The sequence below is a fragment of the Octopus sinensis genome, linkage group LG4, assembly GCF_006345805.1.
Source record: "Octopus sinensis linkage group LG4, ASM634580v1, whole genome shotgun sequence".
Taxonomy (NCBI): Eukaryota; Metazoa; Mollusca; class Cephalopoda; order Octopoda; family Octopodidae; genus Octopus; species Octopus sinensis.
In genome coordinates, this window is record NC_043000.1 from 90362006 (window position 1) to 90384505 (window position 22500).

Below are 22500 nucleotides of genomic sequence, written 5' to 3' on the forward strand. Positions count from 1 at the left end.
GGTTTTGATGTCAAAATTTGTGTCTTGTACATGCTGTGAGGAGCGGGAACTATCGTTTACAACGGCGTCTTTGTCTTCTGCCTGTTTGTGACAATTGTTTTCGATGTTAACATTTACATACACTGTCTGGTGGCAGGAAGTAGATTCTGTCAGTTGGAAGTCTCTCTGTTGATGTTTGTCTGTATTTACAACCAAGCCTTCAAGACAAACGTTTGAACTGTCGACATTTCTGATTTCAGAGTCATCGTTTTTCGCTGTATCGATATTTCTGTCTTCTGTTTGTGCAGAATTAATTTTCGAAGAGTTGGCATTTATCTGTTTTGCCAGCTGACCAGAAGCACTTGTTATGTGAACATTTTTGTCCTGTATTTTTGGAGAAAAGCTGTTCGATGATTTGTGAGCACTGTCGACATATTCAGTGTCATTCGTGATTTGGGTAGGTATTTCTCCTGTATAGGCACTTAGAGAAGGTTCAATGGAATTCAGTTTTGCAGAATCTACAACATCTCCAATTACATGAGACGAGGTGTCTGAGTGGGAGGCTTCTGATCCCAACGGATCAAAATGGCGATAAACATACGCCACTTGGTCATAGTCAACATCATTCTTTTTTGCAGCTTTCTTAATCAGACGTTTTGCTTCTGTCCATCTGTCTTTGGCAATTAACCAACGTATAGACTCATCTATAGACCTAAAACAGTGAGAGGCAAGGGATTATTCTGCAAAAGAATCAAACCGAAGAAGTAGTTTCAAGGTGAAATAATATACTAAAGGTCACTTTAAAAAGATGTCGTTGGAATTAGTAAGAAAGAAATGCGACAAGTGATAAAAAGTATCACCAAGATGAAATAAAAAAAAGCTTAGAAACAGTCACCGCTGCCACCACCATCACCGCCACCAACAACAACAGGAACAGGAAACAAATAATAATTAGCTATAATAAAGCTTTCTCATTACATATAATATTGTCAACATGCATTGTGGTTTCCATGTAAAATGTCTATACTGGGTGGGTGGAAATGTCTTGCTTAAAGGCGGTACTCGTATCAGAGGCAGTATATGAATTCAAATCATTGTTAACAACTCGTGCTTAGTTTTTTGTCACATAAAATATTGCATGTTAACTCCACTCAGTATTATTAATTGATTTCACAGAAGAGGGGAAATGTTTACGAGATCCTCCCTTCAATAGTGAAACTGCTACTGTAGCAATGACAAAAAAAAAAAACAAAAACAAAAAAAAAACAAAAAACAAAAACAAAAAACAAAATCGTAACTTAAGATGGGCGATTTCCCTTGATCGGGATTATGGAGCAAATTGGGATAATCACCCTTAAGCTATAATTTGTTGTCAGCAATTTTGGAATAATTGACTTAGTCACTTGAGGGTGCTTCTAATAATGTAACTATTGTTTTGTTTCCATTACAACAATAGAGCAGTTACCTTTTCGTCTGCGACTAGCATTTTTCATGATACGCCATGTTTGATCGTAACAGTTGCACTGTATTTTGCGTGAGTTCACATTCAATACACTAAGTTACTCTGTTCAAAGATGTCTTCTGCAGTTTAACAACACCAGCATTTTGTGTGTAAACATCCCGACATAAAATAAGATTATTTATGAAACGAGATAAACGTTTGAAATTCTTTGCTTCAGTACATGAGCCAGTGGTGTTACTTCGACACGCGGAAGGCCGATAGTGTCATTTTCTTTCGGCTTTACACCGCATCTCGACGTCTATGAACGATTAACTAGTATCATTGGATAACATCCAACACTACTATAGATATTCAATTTAAACTTCCATAGTCCGATATATGCATAAGAAAAGATATAAGCATAGAAGGAATTCCAGAGGAAAGCAAGTGATTGAGTGAAGTGTTTAGTCTGGGATGTGTGATATGTGATGTAAGAATTAGCCAGGGAGATAAGAGCATGAGACACAGGGTCATCGCGTAAGCTCTGGTGGAGGTGATTTGCAGTTTGGTAATTAAGTTGAAACGATGCTGTTGCAGTAGCCCTATATAAACACAATTCGATTAATCTAGAAGCCTCATCAACCCTGATCAAACAAATCTATGATAAAAGGCATTCCAACCATAATCATCCCGTCTTTTTGTATATTTGGGGCAGCTTATTTTTAGGATGGTAGGGTATGATTAGAAGGTGTTTCGGCTTCCATTTTAAATAGGGTAAACGATCACGAGGAAATTCCCTTATTGGTTTAGCCATGTCTGATATTGACCTCAGTGTTTCAGAAATGAAACCCATAATTCCTGAAATTTCTGGAGTAGGGAGGCACTGAAAATGGATAGCAGACTGGGAAAGTTTTGAATTATTGTTGAAGATAGTTTATTTTTTTTTAATGGCTCTGTTTGTCGGTGAAGATCAACATCATAGCTCTTTCCAGGAGGCCCGATACGTGTGCATATGTGTGTGTGTGTGTGTGTGTGTGTGAGTGTGGTGTGTGTGCATGTATGCGTGTATTTGTATGTATATATATATGTGTGTGTGTGTGTATTTATGTGTGCGTACGTGTGTGTGTGCGTGTGTGTGTGTGTATGTGTGTGTGTGTGTGTGTGTGTGTACATGAATCTTAGATGGGAGATCCACTCTGGATGCTTATAACAGAGCGGACTCCATTAAAAACACCAAAGAACTATGCGGCAGTGTTAAATTGAGAGACGGATTAAGTATGTCGCTCAATGTTAAGTCTCACTGCTTTTCACTAACGAAATATTAATCAAATTGCATTAATTAAAAACACTACTGTTAATTACATGCTTGATAAACAATAATAATACATAATATCAAAATACATGATCCAGTGAAAGTCATTATTATTGTTTTTGTAGAATCCCATGTCAGAATTGATCAGGCAGACGATGACTGAAGATATTCTGGTCATGGCCACCATGTCTTTTCAGGCTTGTTTAGTCTCGAGCTACGTTACCCAGAATATCCCCGCTCGATACTTTTCTAAAAGGTGGCGGAATGCGTGATTTGAGAGAGATTTGATTGCTATGTCTAAACAGGTCGAGCGACCATGTACAGGGCAAAATGTAGGACTCATCTTTGATTTGAGTAGAGAATGTTAAGCGTTCTGGTCCACGCCGATGACGAGCGATATACAGTAATAACATGTAAACTATTTAATAACGAACGCCAATCATGAGCACCGCGGCTCCATTAAGTCTGGACTACCATCAGACAACGTGCTATATCAATAAAGATTATATAACAAAACAACAGCAACAGCTACAAAACAAAATGCGAAGGTAGCGTGAGCAAAATTAATTTACAAACATTTTGGGGAATCTTTATGTAATAATTAACGAAAATACACGAATAAATAAAAGACAATATTTTTTTTTCTGGAGAGAACTTACCATATCTCAAATAAAGAAGGACAGAAAAATAAAGCGAAAACAGCATGTAATATTCGCCAATTGAAATTTCGGAAAATATATGCTATTGGCGCCATCATCATCACGCCAGAAACCCACATCACTCCACCAAGTAGTAGAACATGGGTTCGATTTTCAGTAGGGAAAAGCTCGGCTATCATTATAGTTCCTGGCACATTCATACCCTAGGAGAAAAGTGTAAAGGAAAAAAAAGATAAGTGATTTACCATATTTGCCGGCGTATAAAATGCACTCACACGTAAGATGTACCCCCATTTTACAAGTATATTTCGTAGGAAAAAATAAAGTATGTTTTATCATACACTCATTGAAAAATATTTTAAAACGTTTTTTTAGGGGATACTGTATGATTCGTGCTTGTATATATAATGCTATGAACAGTGTATTGGAATAAAGTCTGGAACCATAAATTTATTATATATAAACTGTTATACGGATAGCGTATTCCAGATTAACCTTCTTTGTGATAAACTGTGTAGTAGTTTATATTTTAGCCAAGAGAAATTCCAGGCAGGACATAAAGCTCTCATTTTTAGCTATGATGTTGTAGCAGCATTTGCTGAACACCAACACTGGCAGAGCTTTCTGCCTGTCTATCTCCAGAGGCAATGCGCCCGCACTATTCGGAGCTTAAGATGGTAGCTGAGAGCAGCACACTTCACCTTTCCTGTAAATAAACCAGTTGTAAATAGCAGATGTACTTGAAGTTTTCTCTTCGCCTGCCGAAAGCCTGAACTACATAAAGAACAAGAAGAATGATGGAAAGGGATGATATTCCTCTGATATCATAAACCTTGCCTTCCGTTATTAAAATATCTTGTTATCGCAATCGTTCACCAGGGTGGTGCACCACCGCTATGATTTTGTCATCCACTCATTGTAAATAGTTGATAAGCGAATGAAACTTTAACGGTCCTTTTATCTTTCTGGGAGAATTTGCATTTAGTTAATTGGAAGAAAAAATGCTTCTTAAATGTTGGACAGTCATTAAATAACTTCTAATACATAGGCGTAGGAGTGGCTGTGTGGTAAGTAGCTTGCTTACCAACCACATGGCTCCGGGTTCAGTCCCACTGCGTGGCACCTTGGGCAAGTGTCTTCTACTATAGCCTCGGGCCGACCAAAGCCTTGTGAGTGGATTTGGTAGACGGAAACAGAAAGAAGCCCGTCGTATATATGTATATATATATATATATATATATATATATATATATATATATTATATATATATGTGTGTGTGTGTGTGTGTGTGTGTGTGGTGTGTGTGTGTGTGTGTGTGTTGTGAATATGTTTGTGTGTCTGTGTTTGTCCTCCCAACATCGCTTGACAACCGATGCTGGTGTGTTTACGTCCCCGTAACTTAGCGGTTCGGCAAAAACGACCGATAGAATAAGTACTAAGCTTACAAAGAATAAGTCCTGGGGTCGATTTGCTCGACTAAAGGCAGTGCTCCAGTATGGCCACAGCCAAATAACTGAAACAAGTAAAAAGAGTAAAAAGAGTATATGAAGTGTGAGCAATGTATACTGGGGAAGAAGTATAATGAAAAAAAATTACTTTCCAACGTAACTGCCGGCGTACAATTAGCAATTTTTCGTTAGGTTGTGCTCCCAGACTACAATATTTTGGATTGTTTTCAATATCTTATAATTAGTTAAGGTGGCGAGCAGGTAGAATCGTTAGCTCGCCGGGCAAAATGCTAAGCGGCATTTCGTTCGTCTTTATGTTCTAAGTTCAAATTCCACCGAGGTCGACTTTACCTTTCATCTTTTCCGGATCGATGAAATAAGAACCATTTGTGTTTTAGGGTCGATGTAAGCGACTTAGCCCCATCCCCCGAAGTTACTGGCCTTGTACCAAAATTTGAGACCAAAATTTTATAATTATTAACAATTATTGTGCCTAGAGGACTTTATGCTTATCTACTTCCGTAGCCTATGACACTCGGCTTACGTCTGCAATACAGCCATAGTAGACGCTGGGCACTTTTTGCGTCTTATACGTCGGCAAACACATCATGTTAAACTATTTTGTATATGTTATACCAATCATAATTTATGTTATATATAAATTAGGCCAACCAGAATCTCATTTTTAGTCTGAAATCAGTATTGGTTGAACATTATTAAAGTCTTTCTAGTTATAACCATAATGTCTTTTATGCAGTTTATCAAAGACTTTATCATCTAACGTTTCTAGACAAGAGTAGTGAAGACAGAACTACCATTTCTAGCAAACAGAGTGATCATAGAGACGTTTCCTCATTGTTTCATGTTGCAGGGAAATATTTTTATTCCTAAATTACTAATAGAAAATAGCTGTTGTTTAACACCAGGTCAGCCTGATCGAGCATACTTTTGATTAAATACATTCACGCCATGATATTACTGTCTTTTTTTTTCAAGCATAGAGTACACTGGACTATATTATCGAATGCATTCTTTTAAGAAGGTCATGGTGCGTCATGGATTTGGGTGCTATTTCTACCAGCTCGAAAAACCACGTGGAGGGTCTCGCGCTGTCTCTGTTTATCATAAATAGGTCGCTATTATTATCTGGTGTACTATAAATAGATCACAACTATTAGCTGGTGAGCCATTTGTAGGTCAGTCTTCTAATCGGGGCACCAGAACTAGGACAATATTGTAAACAGTGTACAATAAGTAGGTTAGTACTTTCAAACAGCCAACTATAACTGCCTTTAGTCTTTTTGTTTCCTTTGTGGTATATTCCCAAGAAGAGCAACATCTTTTGTCCGAGTATCTACCACTCTATCTTCCAATATCTGAAAAATGATGGAAACATATGTAAAGAATTACACCCTTTACTATCTCCACTATTTTTCTCTCTTCATTATTTGGTCATCAGAACGAAACAGCGATTTCTTTCTTACATCACACCCCAGTGATTTATCTCTTACGTCACGCACATGCGATCTTTCACCTCTGTCACATACAAACAATTTCTCTCCCACGTCACGCACCAACGATTTCTCTCCTACGTCATTTATCAGTGGTTACACTCCAGTGTTACACACCAGTTACCTTTCTTCCTTGAGAACTTTGTCGGAAACAATTTTGCTGCCTTTGACGTCACCAGCAGACCTTTCAACTCGGTTTAACATGAAAATCTTTTAGTTAAGTTGCCTGTCTAAAGCGCTTATCCATTTAATCATCTCTAGAATCGAAAATATCCTACCAATGCACACCATCTCAGTGTGCGCGGGTACGGTCTCTTTCATTCTTTCTCGCTCCTTCTCTCCCCCCTCTCTCTCCCCTCCTATCAACTTTAGTGTACTTCAGGGTTCGGTTACATCTCACATATTTTTCTGCTGTATATCAAAGACCTATTACCTGTCACTACCAACAAAATGCATACATTCTCTTCCACAAATCATGCAACTTTTCCATTTCTCATCAAACTTCTGTAGAAAGGCTCCATCTACATGCAACCTACGCAAGCTTGCACAGTTTCCATGAAGGGAGTCTTTGAAAACATCCACATATAAAGACACGTCAATACCAAAACAGTTAATGCCAAAAAGTAATCGCTACATATACCGATATGAATATGGCTGTGTGGTAAGTAGCTTGCTAACCAACCACATGGTTCCGGGTTCAGTCCCACTGCGTAGCATCTTGGGCAAGTGTCTTCTGCTATAGCCCCGGGCCGACCAATACCTTGTGAGTGGATTTGGTAGACGGAAACTGAAAGAAGCCTGTCGTATATATGTATATATATATATATATATATATATATATATATATATATATATATAATATATATATATATATATATATGTGTGTGTGTGTGTGTGTGTGTGTTTGTGTGTCTGTGTTTGTCCCCCTAGCATTGCTTGACAACCGATGCTGGTGTGTTTACGTCCCCGTCACTTAGCGGTTCGGCAAAAGAGACCGATAGAATAAGTACTGGGCTTACAAAAAAGAATAAGTCCCGAGGTCGATTTGCTCGACTAAAGGTGGTGCTCCAGCATGGCCGCAGTCAAATGACTGAAACAAGTAAAAGAGTAAAAGAGTAATATCAAGAGAAAAAAATTCTATTACATTCCTCCCTATGTAAAAAAAAAAAAAAAAAAAAAAGAACTAAAACTTTACGATCGTTGCGATTGTCCAGAATCTCTGATGACTCACAGCAGTTTATCATATAAAACATCGGCAAAGCTGTATTAAAAGGCTAAGTTTCCTCTTTAAAGCTCGACAACAATTTAGCTCCGATCAGCGGACGAAATGCTGCTGAGCATTTGGTTCGGCGTGTAAACGTTTCTGCCAGCTGGATGCCTTTAGTAATTATGGAAAAAAAAAAAGATGCTTGCTTCCCAACCACATGGTTCCGGGTTCACTCCTACTACGTGGCATCTTGGGCAAGTATCTTCTAGTATAGCCTCGGACCGACCAGTCTTGTGAGTGGATTTGGTAGACGGAAACTGAAAGAAGCCAGTCGTATATATATATATGTATATATCTTTGGATGTGTATTTTTATGTCTGTGTTTGTCCCCTCATCACCGCTTGACAGCTGGTATTGGTGTGTTTACGACCCTGTAACTTAGCGGTTCATCAAGAGACTGAAAGAATAAGTACTATGCTTTTAAAAAGTCCTGGGATCAATTTGTTTGACTAAGACCCTTGAAAGCAGCGCTCCAGCATGGCCGCAATCAAATGATTGAAACAAATAAGTGTAAAAAAGAAAAAAAAAAAGAAAGAAAAGGAATAATTCAAAATGAAACGCTTTTGGGGAATTGTATATGAAGGAGTGAAGGAAGAGGTTATGTCCCGTCACTTGATTTTTTTCCACACACCATGCTTGTGCGTTTGTGCTAAATAAATAATAATTCTTACCGGTTGAAGTAAGCCACAGAGGAAACGGCAGACAAGTAGAAAGGAGTAGTTGGGTGAGACCAATACCATCAAATTGACGAACAGAGATCCAATCCGAGCTCCGACGTAAACTGGTTTTCTTCCATACTTATCCGCTAAAGATGGGAACAGAGCGGCCCCTATCATCATGCCAACATGAAACACAGTAGTGACTAGTTTACCGAATTCTTCTTGGTCGCATACCAGATCCCACTGATAAAACAGAAATTAGTACATATAATAAATGTAAAAAATAGTTATGTGTTGTGTATGTGCATGCATGTATCTATCTATCTATCTATCTATCTATCTATCTATCTATCTATCTATCTATCTATCTATCTATCTATCTATCTGTCTATCTGTCTGTCTATCTGTTTGTCTGTCTGTCTGTCTGTCTGTCTGTCTATCTGTCTGTCTGTCTGTCTGTCTACCTCTTCAGTTGTATACTTTAATACAGTACACTTCACCAGATATTTCAGACTCAGTGTTTAGATCAACATTTTTATCTTATATCTGTGTTGCGTTGTAATCATATTATCAAAGAAGAGATCTAGATTATAATAAATTATAAACACGGGCCACATAGTATTTGAATATTAACGAAAACCATTTATTGATATTTCGAATGCATTTAACGTACTTCGCTTGTAATGACTGAAGGGGTAATTCATATGAGTAACAACTTGTTACATAACCACTTGAAACTTGCGTAGTAAATGCATTCGAAATATCAGTAATTGGTTTTTGTTCACACACACACACACACACACACACACACACACACACACACACACACACACACACACACACACACACACACACACACACATCTTTATTGATCACACTAACAAATGTCCTTATACATTGCTGGTCGCAATGTGTTCCTATCCTTTTCATAGCGCCCTTCTTTTCCATTTCGACTCGAATTGTTTAACTGACAAAATACACACATATATAAATTTCTACCTACCTACCTACCTACCTACCTACCTACCTACCTACCTACCTATCTATCTATCTATCTATCTATCTATCTATCTATCTATCTATCTATCTATCTATCTATCTATCTATCTATCTATTTATCTATCTATGTCTTTGTTCATGCAATCAGTACATGTTTAACACGGTCTCTAGATTACCTTGTGCATAAGCTTTGGGAGTAACAAAGATCAGTCATCTTTCTAATATCTATTATTTAATAAAACAATATGACAATCCATAAAGTAATTCCTTTACGATATAGGTATATTAATTACAAACATAAATACAGGGTTGAGCAAAATCCACACACGAAAAAAGTTCTATACACTCCAGAATTATCAAACACAGGCTTTAATTTTTCTAAAATTGAATAAAATAAACAAAATAATGATAATTATACAAATATTTGTACAGGATGAACAAAATGAATAATAATCCTTTCCACTAAAGGAATAAGACCTGAAATTTTGAGGGAGGGGACTAGTTAATTACATCGCCCCCAGTGTTTCACTGGTGCTTATTTTATCGACCCCGAAAGGATGAAAGGTAAAGTCGACCTCGGCGGAATTTGAACTCAGAACGTAAAGACGGACGAAATACCTATTTCTTTACTACCCACAGAGGTGACAAACAAGGACAGACAAACGGATTAAGTCGATTATATCGACCCCAGTGCGTAACTGGTACTTATTTAATCGACCCCGAAAGGATGAAAGGCAAAGTCGACCTCGGCGGAATTTGAACTCAGAACGTAACGGCAGACGAAATACCGCAAAGCATCTTGGCCGGCGTGCTAACGGTTCTGCTAGTTCATCAACTTACAAAAAAAAAAAAAAAAAAAAAAGAATAAAAGTAAAATGTTTTGGCCCACCCAATATAATGAAATTTCGACCATAAATTTTTACCTCTGAAATGAATGATTTATATTTGCCTGTAGAGTAGTTGTAACTGTTCACACAGGTCAAGGTACGTTCCACATCTGGTTTGTTTTCTTTTCTTACATTTATTTCACACTCTTGATAGTAGACTTTGATGTTGGTTTCTATTTCCTGCCGGAGTCCCATTAGCGTTTTATTGTCCAAATGTTGACATCTGTAATCGGGTTCGAAACCTGAAAGGCATATATTGAAAAGCATTATATTTGATTGGAAATGAAAGAGTAAAGAAGGAAAAACTGATGGGTTTTAAGATATAAATTATTGTTGCTATCATTATGGCAAGCTGGCAAAAGCTTTAACACGCCGGGCAAAATGCTTCGCGGCATTTTGTCTTTCCTTATGCTCTGAGTTCAAATTCCACCAAAGTTGACTTCGACTTTCATCCTTTCGGTGTCGATAAAATAAGAACCAGTTGAGTATTGGGGTCGATGTAATCAACTAGCCCTTTCCACAAAGTTTCAGGCCTTGTGTCTATAGAAGAAAGAATAATAATTATTATTATTATTATTATTATAGAGTGAGAGAGCAGTGCATGCCATCAAAGTGACACTGGGGTAAAAATATACAAAGCCCAGTATACCCATCATGACTACCCGTCTGATAAGGGTACACCAGGCACATGCATCATAACCATATGTGCGTGACATGGTGATCTCATATCAAGATAAACAGCGCATGACCTTGCAGGTCCCTGAATAAGGGTTGTTTAAGGATGTTGAAAGAACCACCCATGTTTCCAGAGGTGAATTATTCAAACTCCAAAGAATCCCTCTCGACACATGGCTATGGTGCTCCCCCACTACTTCTGCTCGTGATCAGAAATCCACATATTGTCAGCCACTAAGGAACATGCTTAACTGGTTAAGGTCAAACAACTGACAAGCAAATGTGTGGTATTGAGCAGAATATTTGCTGTAGCCCATCTTTTATACCAAGGCAAAGCACTTCCAATTAGTTAAGATCAGAAGCCGCGAGAGCCACTGCCTGGTACTGCATCAGTGCATTTTATTATTATTATTATTATCATTGTTGTTGTTGTTGTTGTTGTTGTTGTTGTTGTTGTTGTTGTTATTATTATTATTATTATTATTATTATTATATTATTATTATTATTAAGGCGGTGAGTTGGCAGAATCGTTAGTTCGCTAGATATAATCGTCTGAAGAGAAGAATTATCAAAATAATCGCTACCTAAGTGCTAACGGCGAAAATGGTACTCGACATTTTCTTCAGCGTAAAAAACACACGAAGATTTCGTTGTCAAGCTAAAGCGTGTACTTCTAGATACAAAGGAATGAAACCCTTTCTATTGGCGCTGCTGATAGAAGCACGACATGACAAAAAAAATCCACAATTAGGTCTTTGACAGGTCACGGAGGGCGCTTGCTAATCGATTCCAAGCAGAAGTATTTAGTTTTTATTTGGTAGCACCTTGCCCGAGTGTTTGGGAATAATGGCGGATCGAAGACGGCCTGCAGCGCCTTCCGATAACAGTAACTGAGATGTTGTTGATGGTGAATGGTTGTACAAAGAACAAAATGGATCAAACGAAGAGAAACATTGGGTATTTGGCGTCTGAGATAATGTCAAGCACTCAGAACTCCACCAGTCGAGCATGGCGATTAAAGTTACATCAACCTTTGCAATATAGGAAAATGATAAAGGTATTTGAACTCAGAAATCTATGGTATGGAGCATTCAAATAAGAACACAACACTCTCTAAATGTCTAGTTCGTAATCACCAAAAGAAAAATAATTAAAATGGTAGTTGTCAGAAGTGGGATTCGAACCCACGCCGGGAAGACCCGACTGCGACCTGAACGCAGCGCCTCAGACTGCTCGGCCATCCTGACTAACTGCTTTACTTGTTCTTTAGTTTGATATAAAATCCACAATTAGGTCTTTGACAGGTCACGGAGGGCGCTTGCTAATCGATTCCAAGCAGAAGTATTTAGTTTTTATTTGGTAGCACCTTGCCCGAGTGTTTGGGAATAATGGCGGATCGAAGACGGCCTGCAGCGCCTTCCGATAACAGTAACTGAGATGTTGTTGATGGTGAATGGTTGTACAAAGAACAAAATGGATCAAACGAAGAGAAACATTGGGTATTTGGCGTCTGAGATAATGTCAAGCACTCAGAACTCCACCAGTCGAGCACGGCGATTAAAGTTACATCAACCTTTGCAATATAGGAAAATGATAAAGGTATTTGAACTCAGAAATCTATGGTATGGAGCATTCAAATAAGAACACAACACTCTCTAAATGTCTAGTTCGTAATCACCAAAAGAAAAAGAATTAAAATAGTAGTTGTCAGAAGGGGGATTCGAACCCACGCCGGGAAGACCCGACTGCGACCTGAACGCAGCGCCTTAGACCGCTCGGCCATCCTAACTAACTGCTTTGCTGGCTCTTTAGTTTGATATAAAATCCACAATTAGGTCTTTGACAGGTCACGGAGGGCGCTTGCTAATCGATTCCAAGCAGAAGTATTTAGTTTTTATTTGGTAGCACCTTGCCCGAGTGTTTGGGAATAATGGCGGATCGAAGACGCCCTTCAGCGCCTTCCGATAACAGTAACTGAGATGTTGTTGATGGTGAATGGTTGTACAAAGAACAAAATGGATCAAACGAAGAGAAACATTGGGTATTTGGCGTCTGAGATAATGTCAAGCACTCAGAACTCCACCAGTCGAGCATGGCGATTAAAGTTACATCAACCTTTGCAATATAGGAAAATGATAAAGGTATTTGAACTCAGAAATCTATGGTATGGAGCATTCAAAAAAGAACACAACACTCTCTAAATGTCTAGTTCGTAATCACCAAAAGAAAAAGAATTAAAATGATAGTTGTCAGAAGTGGGATTCGAACCCACGCCGGGAAAACCCGACTGCGACCTGAACGCAGCGCCTTAGACCGCTCGGCCATCCTGACTAAATGCTTTACTTGCTCTTTAGTTTGATATAAAATCCACAATTAGGTCTTTGACAGGTCACGGAGGGCGCTTGCTAATCGATTCCAAGCAGAAGTATTTAGTTTTTATTTGGTAGCACCTTGCCCGAGTGTTTGGGAATAATGGCGGATCGAAGACGCCCTTCAGCGCCTTCCGATAACAGTAACTGAGATGTTGTTGATGGTGAATGGTTGTACAAAGAACAAAATGGATCAAACGAAGAGCAACATTGGGTATTTGGCGTCTGAGATAATGTCAGGCACTCAGAACTCCACCAGTCGAGCATGGCGATTAAAGTTACATCAACCTTTGCAATATAGGAAAATGATAAAGGTATTTGAACTCAGAAATCTATGGTATGGAGCATTCAAAAAAGAACACAACACTCTCTAAATGTCTAGTTCGTAATCACCAAAAGAAAAATAATTAAAATAGTAGTTGTCAGAAGTGGGATTCGAACCCACGCCGGGAAAACCCGACTGCGACCTGAACGCAGCGCCTTAGACCGCTCGGCCATCCTGACTAAATGATTTACTTGCTCTTTAGTTTGATATAAAATCCACAATTAGGTCTTTGACAGGTCACGGAGGGCGCTTGCTAATCGATTCCAAGCAGAAGTATTTAGTTTTTATTTGGTAGCACCTTGCCCGAGTGTTTGGGAATAATGGCGGATCGAAGACGGCCTGCAGCGCCTTCCGATAACAGTAACTGAGATGTTGTTGATGGTGAATGGTTGTACAAAGAACAAAATGGATCAAACGAAGAGCAACATTGGGTATTTGGCGTCTGAGATAATGTCAAGCACTCAGAACTCCACCAGTCGAGCATGGGGATTAAAGTTACGTCAACCTTTGCAATATAGGAAAATGATAAAGGTATTTGAACTCAGAAATCTATGGTATGGAGCATTCAAATAAGAACACAACACTCTCTAAATGTCTAGTTCGTAATCACCAAAAGAAAAAGAATTAAAATAGTAGTTGTCAGAAGTGGGATTCGAACCCACGCCGGGAAAACCCGACTGCGACCTGAACGCAGCGCCTTAGACCGCTCGGCCATCCTGACTAACTGCTTTACTTGCTCTTTAGTTTGATATAAAATCCACAATTAGGTCTTTGACAGGTCACGGAGGGCGCTTGCTAATCGATTCCAAGCAGAAGTATTTAGTTTTTATTTGGTAGCACCTTGCCCGAGTGTTTGGAATAATGGCGGATCGAAGACGCCCTTCAGCGCCTTCCGATAACAGTAACTGAGATGTTGTTGATGGTGAATGGTTGTACAAAGAACAAAATGGATCAAACGAAGAGCAACATTGGGTATTTGGCGTCTGAGATAATGTCAAGCGCTCAGAACTCCACCAGTCGAGCATGGCGATTAAAGTTACATCAACCTTTGCAATATAGGAAAATGATAAAGGTATTTGAAGTCAGAAATCTATGGTATGGAGCATTCAAATAAGAACACAACACTCTCTAAATGTCTAGTTCGTAATCACCAAAAGAAAAAGAATGGTAGTTGTCAGAAGTGGGATTCGAACCCACGCCGAGAAGACCCGACGGCGACCTGAGCGCAGCGCTTTAGACCGCTCGGCCATCCTGACTAACTGCTTTACCTGCTCTTTAGTATGATATAAAATCCACAATTAGGTCTTTGACAGGTCACGGAGGGCGCTTGCTAATCGATTCCAAGCAGAAGTATTTAGTTTTTATTTGGTAGCACCTTGCCCGAGTGTTTGGGAATAATGGCGGATCGAAGACGCCCTTCAGCGCCTTCCGATAACAGTAACTGAGATGTTGTTGATGGTGAATGGTTGTACAAAGAACAAAATGGATCAAACGAAGAGCAACATTGGGTATTTGGCGTCTGAGATAATGTCAAGCGCTCAGAACTCCACCAGTCGAGCATGGCGATTAAAGTTACATCAACCTTTGCAATATAGGAAAATGATGAAGGTATTTGAACTCAGAAATCTATGGTATGGAGCATTCAAAAAAGAACACAACACTCTCTAAATGTCTAGTTCGTAATCACCAAAAGAAAAAGAATTAAAATGATAGTTGTCAGAAGTGGGATTCGAACCCACGCCGGGAAGACCCGACTGCGACCTGAACGCAGCGCCTTAGACCGCTCGGCCATCCTGACTAACTGCTTTACTTGCTCTTTAGTTTCATATATAACAAATTGTTTTAGCGTGTAAGCGTGTATGTATTTGTTTTTCATTGTTTGTTTATTCGTTAGTTTCTTTATCTCTTTGATTCTACTTGTGTTTTCTCTTTCTATCTTTCTTTCTTTCGTTCTTTCTTTCTCTCTTTCTTCCTTCCTTTATATTCCTTCGTGTGGTGCGGTCGCTTGTGTGCATCAGTTATCCTTGAGAGCTCATCCAGCAGAGCACAAGTTCCTGCAAGTAGAGCCTCTAATTTCGGACAAGTCAAAAGAGAGAGAGAGGCCAAAGTACTAGAGACCACTTCTTCCCAGAAGTAAAAAAAATGTTTGTATTGGGACCAACACCCCTACCTAGACCCCACCCCCAAATAAAAAAAACAAACTGAAAAAGACCAAAGTTACTGAAGCATCGATAACAATTCAAAACCAATAAAATCTGCAAGAGGGATGCTTTCTCCTATGGAAATATTCGCGAAGCTGAAACAGCAGGGATAGAAAATATAGCCCAGAGTAGAAAACAGTAGAGCAAAGTCCTCAACGGTCTATGATCCATATGGAGCGAAGCGCTTAAGTAAATATTGAGTAAGAATGATTTCAAATGTTGGCACGAGGCCAGCAATTTCGGGGGAGGGGTTAATCGATTACATTTACGCCAGTGTCCAACTGGTGCTTATTTCATCGGCCCCGAAAGGATGAAAGGCAAAATCGACCTTAGTAGTATTTGAACTCAGAATGTAAAGACAGACAAAATGCTGCTAAACATTTTGTTTGGTATGCTAACAATTCTGCCAGCTCACCATCTTAATAATAATAATAATAATAATAATAATAATAATAATAATCCTTTCTACTATAGGTATAAGGCCTGACATTTTTTGGGGGAGGGGCAAGTCGATTATATCCATCTCAGTACTCAATTGGTATTTAATTTATCGACTCCGAGAGGATGAAAAGCAAAGTCGACCTCAGCGAAATTTGAACCCGTAACGTAAAAACAGAAGAAATGTTGTTAAGCATTTTGCCCGGTGTGCAAACGATTTTGCCCGCTCGCTGCCTTAATAGTTTGTATACGTGCGAATATTGTTATGAAGTTTATTGGCGGACCTGGTCGGCTCTACGCATGATGACGCCTCTGGGACCATTAACTTGGATTGACCTAAGCCACATCAAGCAAGAGCACGGAGCCAGAAGCCAGGAGGTTTATTGGTGCTGTAGCGGCACAAGCAGCCAGCGCCATATCGGATGAGATCTCGCGGCAGCCATTGCCATTATTCTCGAGGATACATCATACATTCTAAAGAAAAAAAAAATCACCCACTTCAGCTCGAGGCCACCTAAATCTTTCAAGCTCTTTCGAAATGACAGGCGTGGCTTCCCAAGCAAATGGTTCTGGGTTCAGTCCCACTGCGTGGCACCTTGAGAATGTTTCTTCTCTTATAGTCTCGGGCCGACCAAAGCCTTAAGAGTGGATTTGGCGGACGGAAACTGAAAGAAGCCCGTTGTATATATATATATATATATATATATATATATATATATATATATATATATATATATATACATATATATAACGGGAAGGTTTACGAAAATAAACAAAAGACGAAGGCAGGTGGAGTACAAACAAACAATTGTATTAATATAGCGCTCAGGAATAGAAATAGAAAAAGTCTTTTACGTTTCGAGCCTACGCTCTTCGACAGAAAGATACACAGAAAAAAACAAGGAGAGAAACAAGGAGAGAAAAAAATGCGTGTAGGAGCTAACGATCTATCTTTGGTCGGACGCATATATATATGCGCGTGTGTGTAATTAGTAAGGCAAAACCTTATAGAATAGGTGATGATAGATATAACTTTTGTGTGGAAGAAATGTACCAAATTTTCACTTCTAAATTTGCTCTTATAAACACAAGACAGGAACAGGCTCTAAGATATCCACACTTGAGAAAATATACGTTTAAACAATCTAAATAAACACAACTCACCATTTATAGTAATTATGCTAGTTACAATATTGATTATAATAATTAATAATATTTATACTACTACTACTACCACCACTACTACTACTACTACTACTACTACTACTACTACTACTACTACTACTACTACTACTACTACTAATAATAATAATAATAATAATAAGAATATTAATTAAGGGATAAAACCAAAATAAGTAAAATGCCTCTGAATAAATAATGTACTCCATACAGTAACATGGAATCAAAACTGCTACAATTAACTGAAATCTGAATAAACGTTTTAAAACCACTCTTCAACTGTAATAACAGTAGAGGTGATTATAAGACCAGAATTCCATTGGATTTAAAAAGGTAACGCTATCACATTCAACTGAATACCAACGCAGGACGCTTGTTTGAGTCAGTTCACTTTCAAAACGTCGTGAGTGATGGACCCTTGATGAAATTACAACGACTAGAATGCACAATTGCATACAAAGCAATGTGCAGTCGCTGCAGTCGAAACATATGTAGGTCAGTGGGCATTCTTTCGATATAGCTCGACAAAATCAAAACATTTCACTTAGGGTATTTCCGTGGAAGCAAATGACAGTTCGATTCTGTTTCCTGCTTGGAAATTTGCGGAATTTACATACACACATGAAACAGGTAAGAACAAAATATGCAATGCTTTTTTTCTTCAAGTTCAAAATGAGACATTGCTGGCATAATTTCGTTATATGTATACTCCACAAACAACGGAAATACCCGAAGTGAAATGTTTTGATTTTGTCGAGTTATATCGAAAGAATGCCGGTCAGTGATACATATGGTGTTGAAAACTTTTTACAAAAAAAAGTTTTGGATGTGAATAAATCTTTACTCTTCTCTTCGTTATTAAGATGTGTGTGTGTGTTTTGTCCCTCATCACCGCTTGACAACCGGTGTTGGTGTGTTTAGGTCCCCAATATTTGGCCTCCTGTCGCTGCAGCATATCATTGCTACTCATAAATAGGACCCACAACAAAAGATCCGACTTGTTGTTCCTTGAGATTTCTAGATAAGACTCGAAGCAGCTCATATAAAACAAAGTAACAGCAATGAAAAAAGCTATTTCAAATATTGGCAATGGATAAGCACTTTTGGAGAGGAAGGTTAGCCGATTACACCAATTCCAGTGCTCAATTGGTACATATTTTATCGAAGCTGAAAGGATCAAAGGCGAAGTTGACCTCAGCGGGATTTGATTTCAGCATGCAAAGAGCCAGAAGGAATGCCGCTAAACATTTTGTCCAAAGCGCCAACGATTTTAAAAGTGAATCGGGTACGTCAGTCTGCTAAAGCCAAACACAATAACAATCACAAAAACAACAATAACAACAACAACAACAACAATAACGATACCATTCTAATCTCCATTTTCTTTCTCTATGTCCCTGAAAGTCCCGCCTCCTCACAATCTCATAAATGTACTTCGTGCTGATGTCAATACCAATGAAGTTAACATGTGGTTGCATAATTAGCTGACTTAATGAATTCTTAATTAAGGTATGGAAACATGGTGGGTGAATTAGTATTGTCTTTGTTGTTGAGCCCCTGATCAAACATGATTAAACAGATTTATTGTTAAAGACACTCTAGTCCTGACCATCTCGTCTTTTTAGATGTATGACTACATAAAGACGACAAATTGGTAGAATCGATAGAGCGTCGGGTAAAATACATTGCAGTATTTGTTTCGGCTCTTTACATTCTGAGTTCAAATCCCACCGGGGTTAACTTCACCTCCCTTTCCTCCTGGGTCGATAAAATAAGTCTCAGGCCAATGGATTAGCGGAAATGTAAGGGCGTTGAGCATAATACTATGCGATATACTCACACATGTGTATATATATTATTCATTAGCAAGGATAGTTGTTGAGACCCCCTTCGGTCATGACTGACCGTGGGATTGTACCTAGAAAGTTACCCTCCCAGGCACAAGTCCGGGCAAGGTTGTTTTATGGAAGACCAGCAGTCGCTCATGCATACCGGCCTCCCCTCTCCACGCCACCAGTGTTATCTAAGGGAATGGCAAGGGTCGATACAGCTTGGCACCAATGATGTCACAACTCATTTCTGCAGCTGAGTGAACTGGAGCAACGTGAAATAAAGTGTCTTGCTCAAGAACACAACACGCATCCCGGTCCGGGATTCGAAGTCACAACCTCACGATCGTAAGCTCAACGCTCTAACCACTGAGCCATGCGTCTTCAGCAAGGATAGTATTGGCAGCAATTCCGAGGTTTCGGCCTGCTAAGCCATCTTCGGATTGATAATTATCATTTAACAAAGCTCAGCTTACTCAAGCAAAATTTAGCTTAACAGAGACTATATAAAACAAAGATGAACTTATATATTAATGTGTGTGTATGTGTGTGTGTGTGCTTGTGTTGTCATCCTCGCTGCTTGACGACCGGTGTTGGTTTGTTTACATTCCCGTTATCCAGTGGTTTGGCGAAAGAGGCCGATAAAATATGTACCAAACTTTCGATTTGTTCGGCAAAACCACCGAGGCAATATCCCAGCATGGCCGCAGTCCGGTAAGTAGCTTCCTTACCAACCACATGGTTTCGGGTTCAGTCCCACTGCGTGGCACCTTGGGCAAGTGTCTTCCACTATAGCCTCGGGCCGACCAAAGCCTTGTGAGTGGATTTGGTAGACGGAAACTGAAAGAAGCCCTTCGTATATATATATATATATATATATATATATATATATGCATGTGTGTGTGTGTCTGTGTTTGTCCCACCAACATCGCTTGACAACCGATGCTGGTGTGTTTACGTCCCCGTAACTTAGTGTTTCGGCAAAAAAGACCGTGTATACACACACACACATGTATGTGTGTTGTGCGCGTGTGTCCCTCTCACCACCGTCTAACGGTGAATGGATACAATGTCATAGATACATGCATTCAAATATGAACCTACCTATACATATATATAAGCACACACAATCATATAAACACGTACACACACTCATATATATACGCTTACATTTATATATATATGTCTATCTACACATATATATGTCACTATTTTCACGGACAACGGTTTAAATTCAAATTTTAAAAAAAATTCTTTAAAAAATTCTTTATTGTGTTGATAGCATTAATAGGTGTGTTTCTGTTACTATTAGTTTTTTTAAAATTCTCGTCTTCATTGTCAATGTTGCTGCTATCATTGTTGTCAATGGTGCTTATTGCTGTGTTGGTGTTGGTGATGGTGCCACTGTCACTATCTATTCTTTCGTTTTGCTACCATTGTTATTGTTGTTGCTGCTGGTGATGATGATGTCGTTATTGTTTCTGTCGCCGAGACCCGTTGCATCGACATTGATGGTGGCGGTACTTTGACTTAAAATAGGGGAGGATCTTGCCAAAAATTTCAACGCCATGACTTGATTCTTTTTAAAAATGTGTGAGTTCCAGAAGAGGGTTAGTATCATTAGAAGACTGCGTGGAGTTAGCTAGAATAGATATAGACTCCTATGTAGGTAACAGTGAAGAAAGCTTATTAAAAGCTGCTAGAGTCACAGCAAGACATAGAGAAACCAAGACACCAAACGAACTTAAAAACCAGAAAAAAGAACAGAAATGATCTAACTGACAGGAGAAGGCGTTGTATGGTAGATTCCCAAAGATAGTTGCAGCAAATAGTAGTAGTGAGACATGGTAAAGGACGCAGAAAAGAAAGCTGAAGAGGGAGACAGAAAGTTTGTTAGTTGCTGCACAAGATCAAGCGTTAAGGACTAATAGGATAAAAGATAAGATAGGCAAAAACCAAGTAGATTCTCAGTGTAGATTATGCAGATCAAAAGAGGAAAGCGTTACTCATATAGTAAGTGAAAGTAACATGCTGGCACAGAAAGAATACAAGAAAGTACAGGACAATCTAGGGAGAGCAATCCACTGGGAGCTATGTAGAAAGCTAGGATTTGAACATGCTGGTAAATGGTATGAACATGAACCTAGTAAAATACTAGAAAGTAAGAAATAGAAGATGTTGTGGAACTTTAACATTTAGACCAACAAAGTAATAGAAGCTAGAAGGCCTGATTTGGTAGTAGTAGATAAAGAGAATAGAAAGTGCCAGATAACTGACTTTACAGTCCCAAATAATGAAAACATCAATATGAGAGGTATAGAAAAAATATCAAAGTACCAGGACCAAGCCATTGAATTACAGAGACTATGGAAAGTGTGGGTAAAATATATCCCAGTAGTTATATGTGCATTGGGAACTATCCATAAAGATCTGAACAGAAGGATAGAGGAAATAGGCATAAAACTAAGTTCAGTACAGCTGCATAAAACAGTGTTATTAGGGACAGCTACGATACTTATGAGGGTTTTTGGGATTTAAGGTTACTAGCTGTAACCCAATAGGAGATTTCTTGGCATCTAAGGCTGCTTGTTGTAGCCTGATGTTAGGATTTATTTTCTTTTCCAACAGTCTAATCTGTTGAGTGTATAATAATAATAATAATAATAATAATAATAATAATAATAATAATAATAATAATAATAATAATAATAATAATAATAATAATAATAATAATGATAATAATAATAATAATAATAATAATAATGATGATGATAATAATAATAATAATAATAATAATAATAATAATAATAATAATAATAATAATAATAATAATGAGAAAAAAAGCAGAATATTGCATCAGACGAGTCATGGTTATGGTTGAAGAATAGCGAACTCAAGGAAGAAACGAAAGGACACATTATGGCTGCTCAAAACCAATCATCACGAATGAATGTTATTAAGGCAAGAATAAACAAAGTCGTGGAAAGTGCTAAATGCAGAATGAGTTAAGAGAAGGACGGGTTCATTGTATACATGATAAGTAACTTTAGTCTTTTGGTTTGAAAGAAAAAAGATAAACGCTGACACGATAGTGTAGTCAAGGTATCACATAGGGACATATAACGGCAAGGGAGTTTTGAAGTAAGCAGAAAATGGTACCCAACACCAACCGGAGAGTTGTTGCAGAGAGCAATCAGCTTAGGATTTTATGGGACTTAACCATAAAACTAACCATGAGACCAGCCATGAGGTTCTGGACAGGATGATAAAAAAAAAAGTGCATCATCATAGATGTGGCTGTGCCTATTGATATGAATGTTG

The 22500-nt window shown here is 38.5% G+C and overlaps 1 protein-coding gene and 7 non-coding genes across 9 annotated transcripts in view; all 8 read right to left on the reverse strand.

Annotated features, from left to right (window-relative positions):
• Positions 1–22500, reverse strand: part of LOC115210859 — a 46037-nt gene that overhangs the window by 20226 nt on the left and 3311 nt on the right. Inside the window, exons 2-5 of one of the 2 annotated variants that reach the window (XM_029779615.2) lie at positions 10199–10404; positions 8289–8519; positions 3392–3594; positions 1–691 (exon numbers count right to left, since the gene is read on the reverse strand). The exon at positions 1–691 is cut by the window's left edge and continues 767 nt beyond it. In XM_029779615.2, coding sequence (XP_029635475.1) covers positions 1–691; positions 3392–3594; positions 8289–8519; positions 10199–10404 — 1331 coding nt within the window. The remainder of the gene's footprint in view (positions 692–3391; positions 3595–8288; positions 8520–10198; positions 10405–22500) is intronic. The other variant, XM_029779616.2, reaches the window with a different exon arrangement.
• Positions 12002–12085, reverse strand: Trnal-cag. Its single transcript has one exon. It is a non-coding gene; the product is annotated as a tRNA-Leu (tRNA).
• On the reverse strand, positions 12544–12627 carry Trnal-cag. The gene has a single exon. It is a non-coding gene; the product is annotated as a tRNA-Leu (tRNA).
• Trnal-cag lies at positions 13086–13169 on the reverse strand. The gene has a single exon. It is a non-coding gene; the product is annotated as a tRNA-Leu (tRNA).
• On the reverse strand, positions 13628–13711 carry Trnal-cag. Its single transcript has one exon. It is a non-coding gene; the product is annotated as a tRNA-Leu (tRNA).
• On the reverse strand, positions 14170–14253 carry Trnal-cag. The gene has a single exon. It is a non-coding gene; the product is annotated as a tRNA-Leu (tRNA).
• Trnal-cag lies at positions 14705–14788 on the reverse strand. Its single transcript has one exon. It is a non-coding gene; the product is annotated as a tRNA-Leu (tRNA).
• On the reverse strand, positions 15247–15330 carry Trnal-cag. The gene has a single exon. It is a non-coding gene; the product is annotated as a tRNA-Leu (tRNA).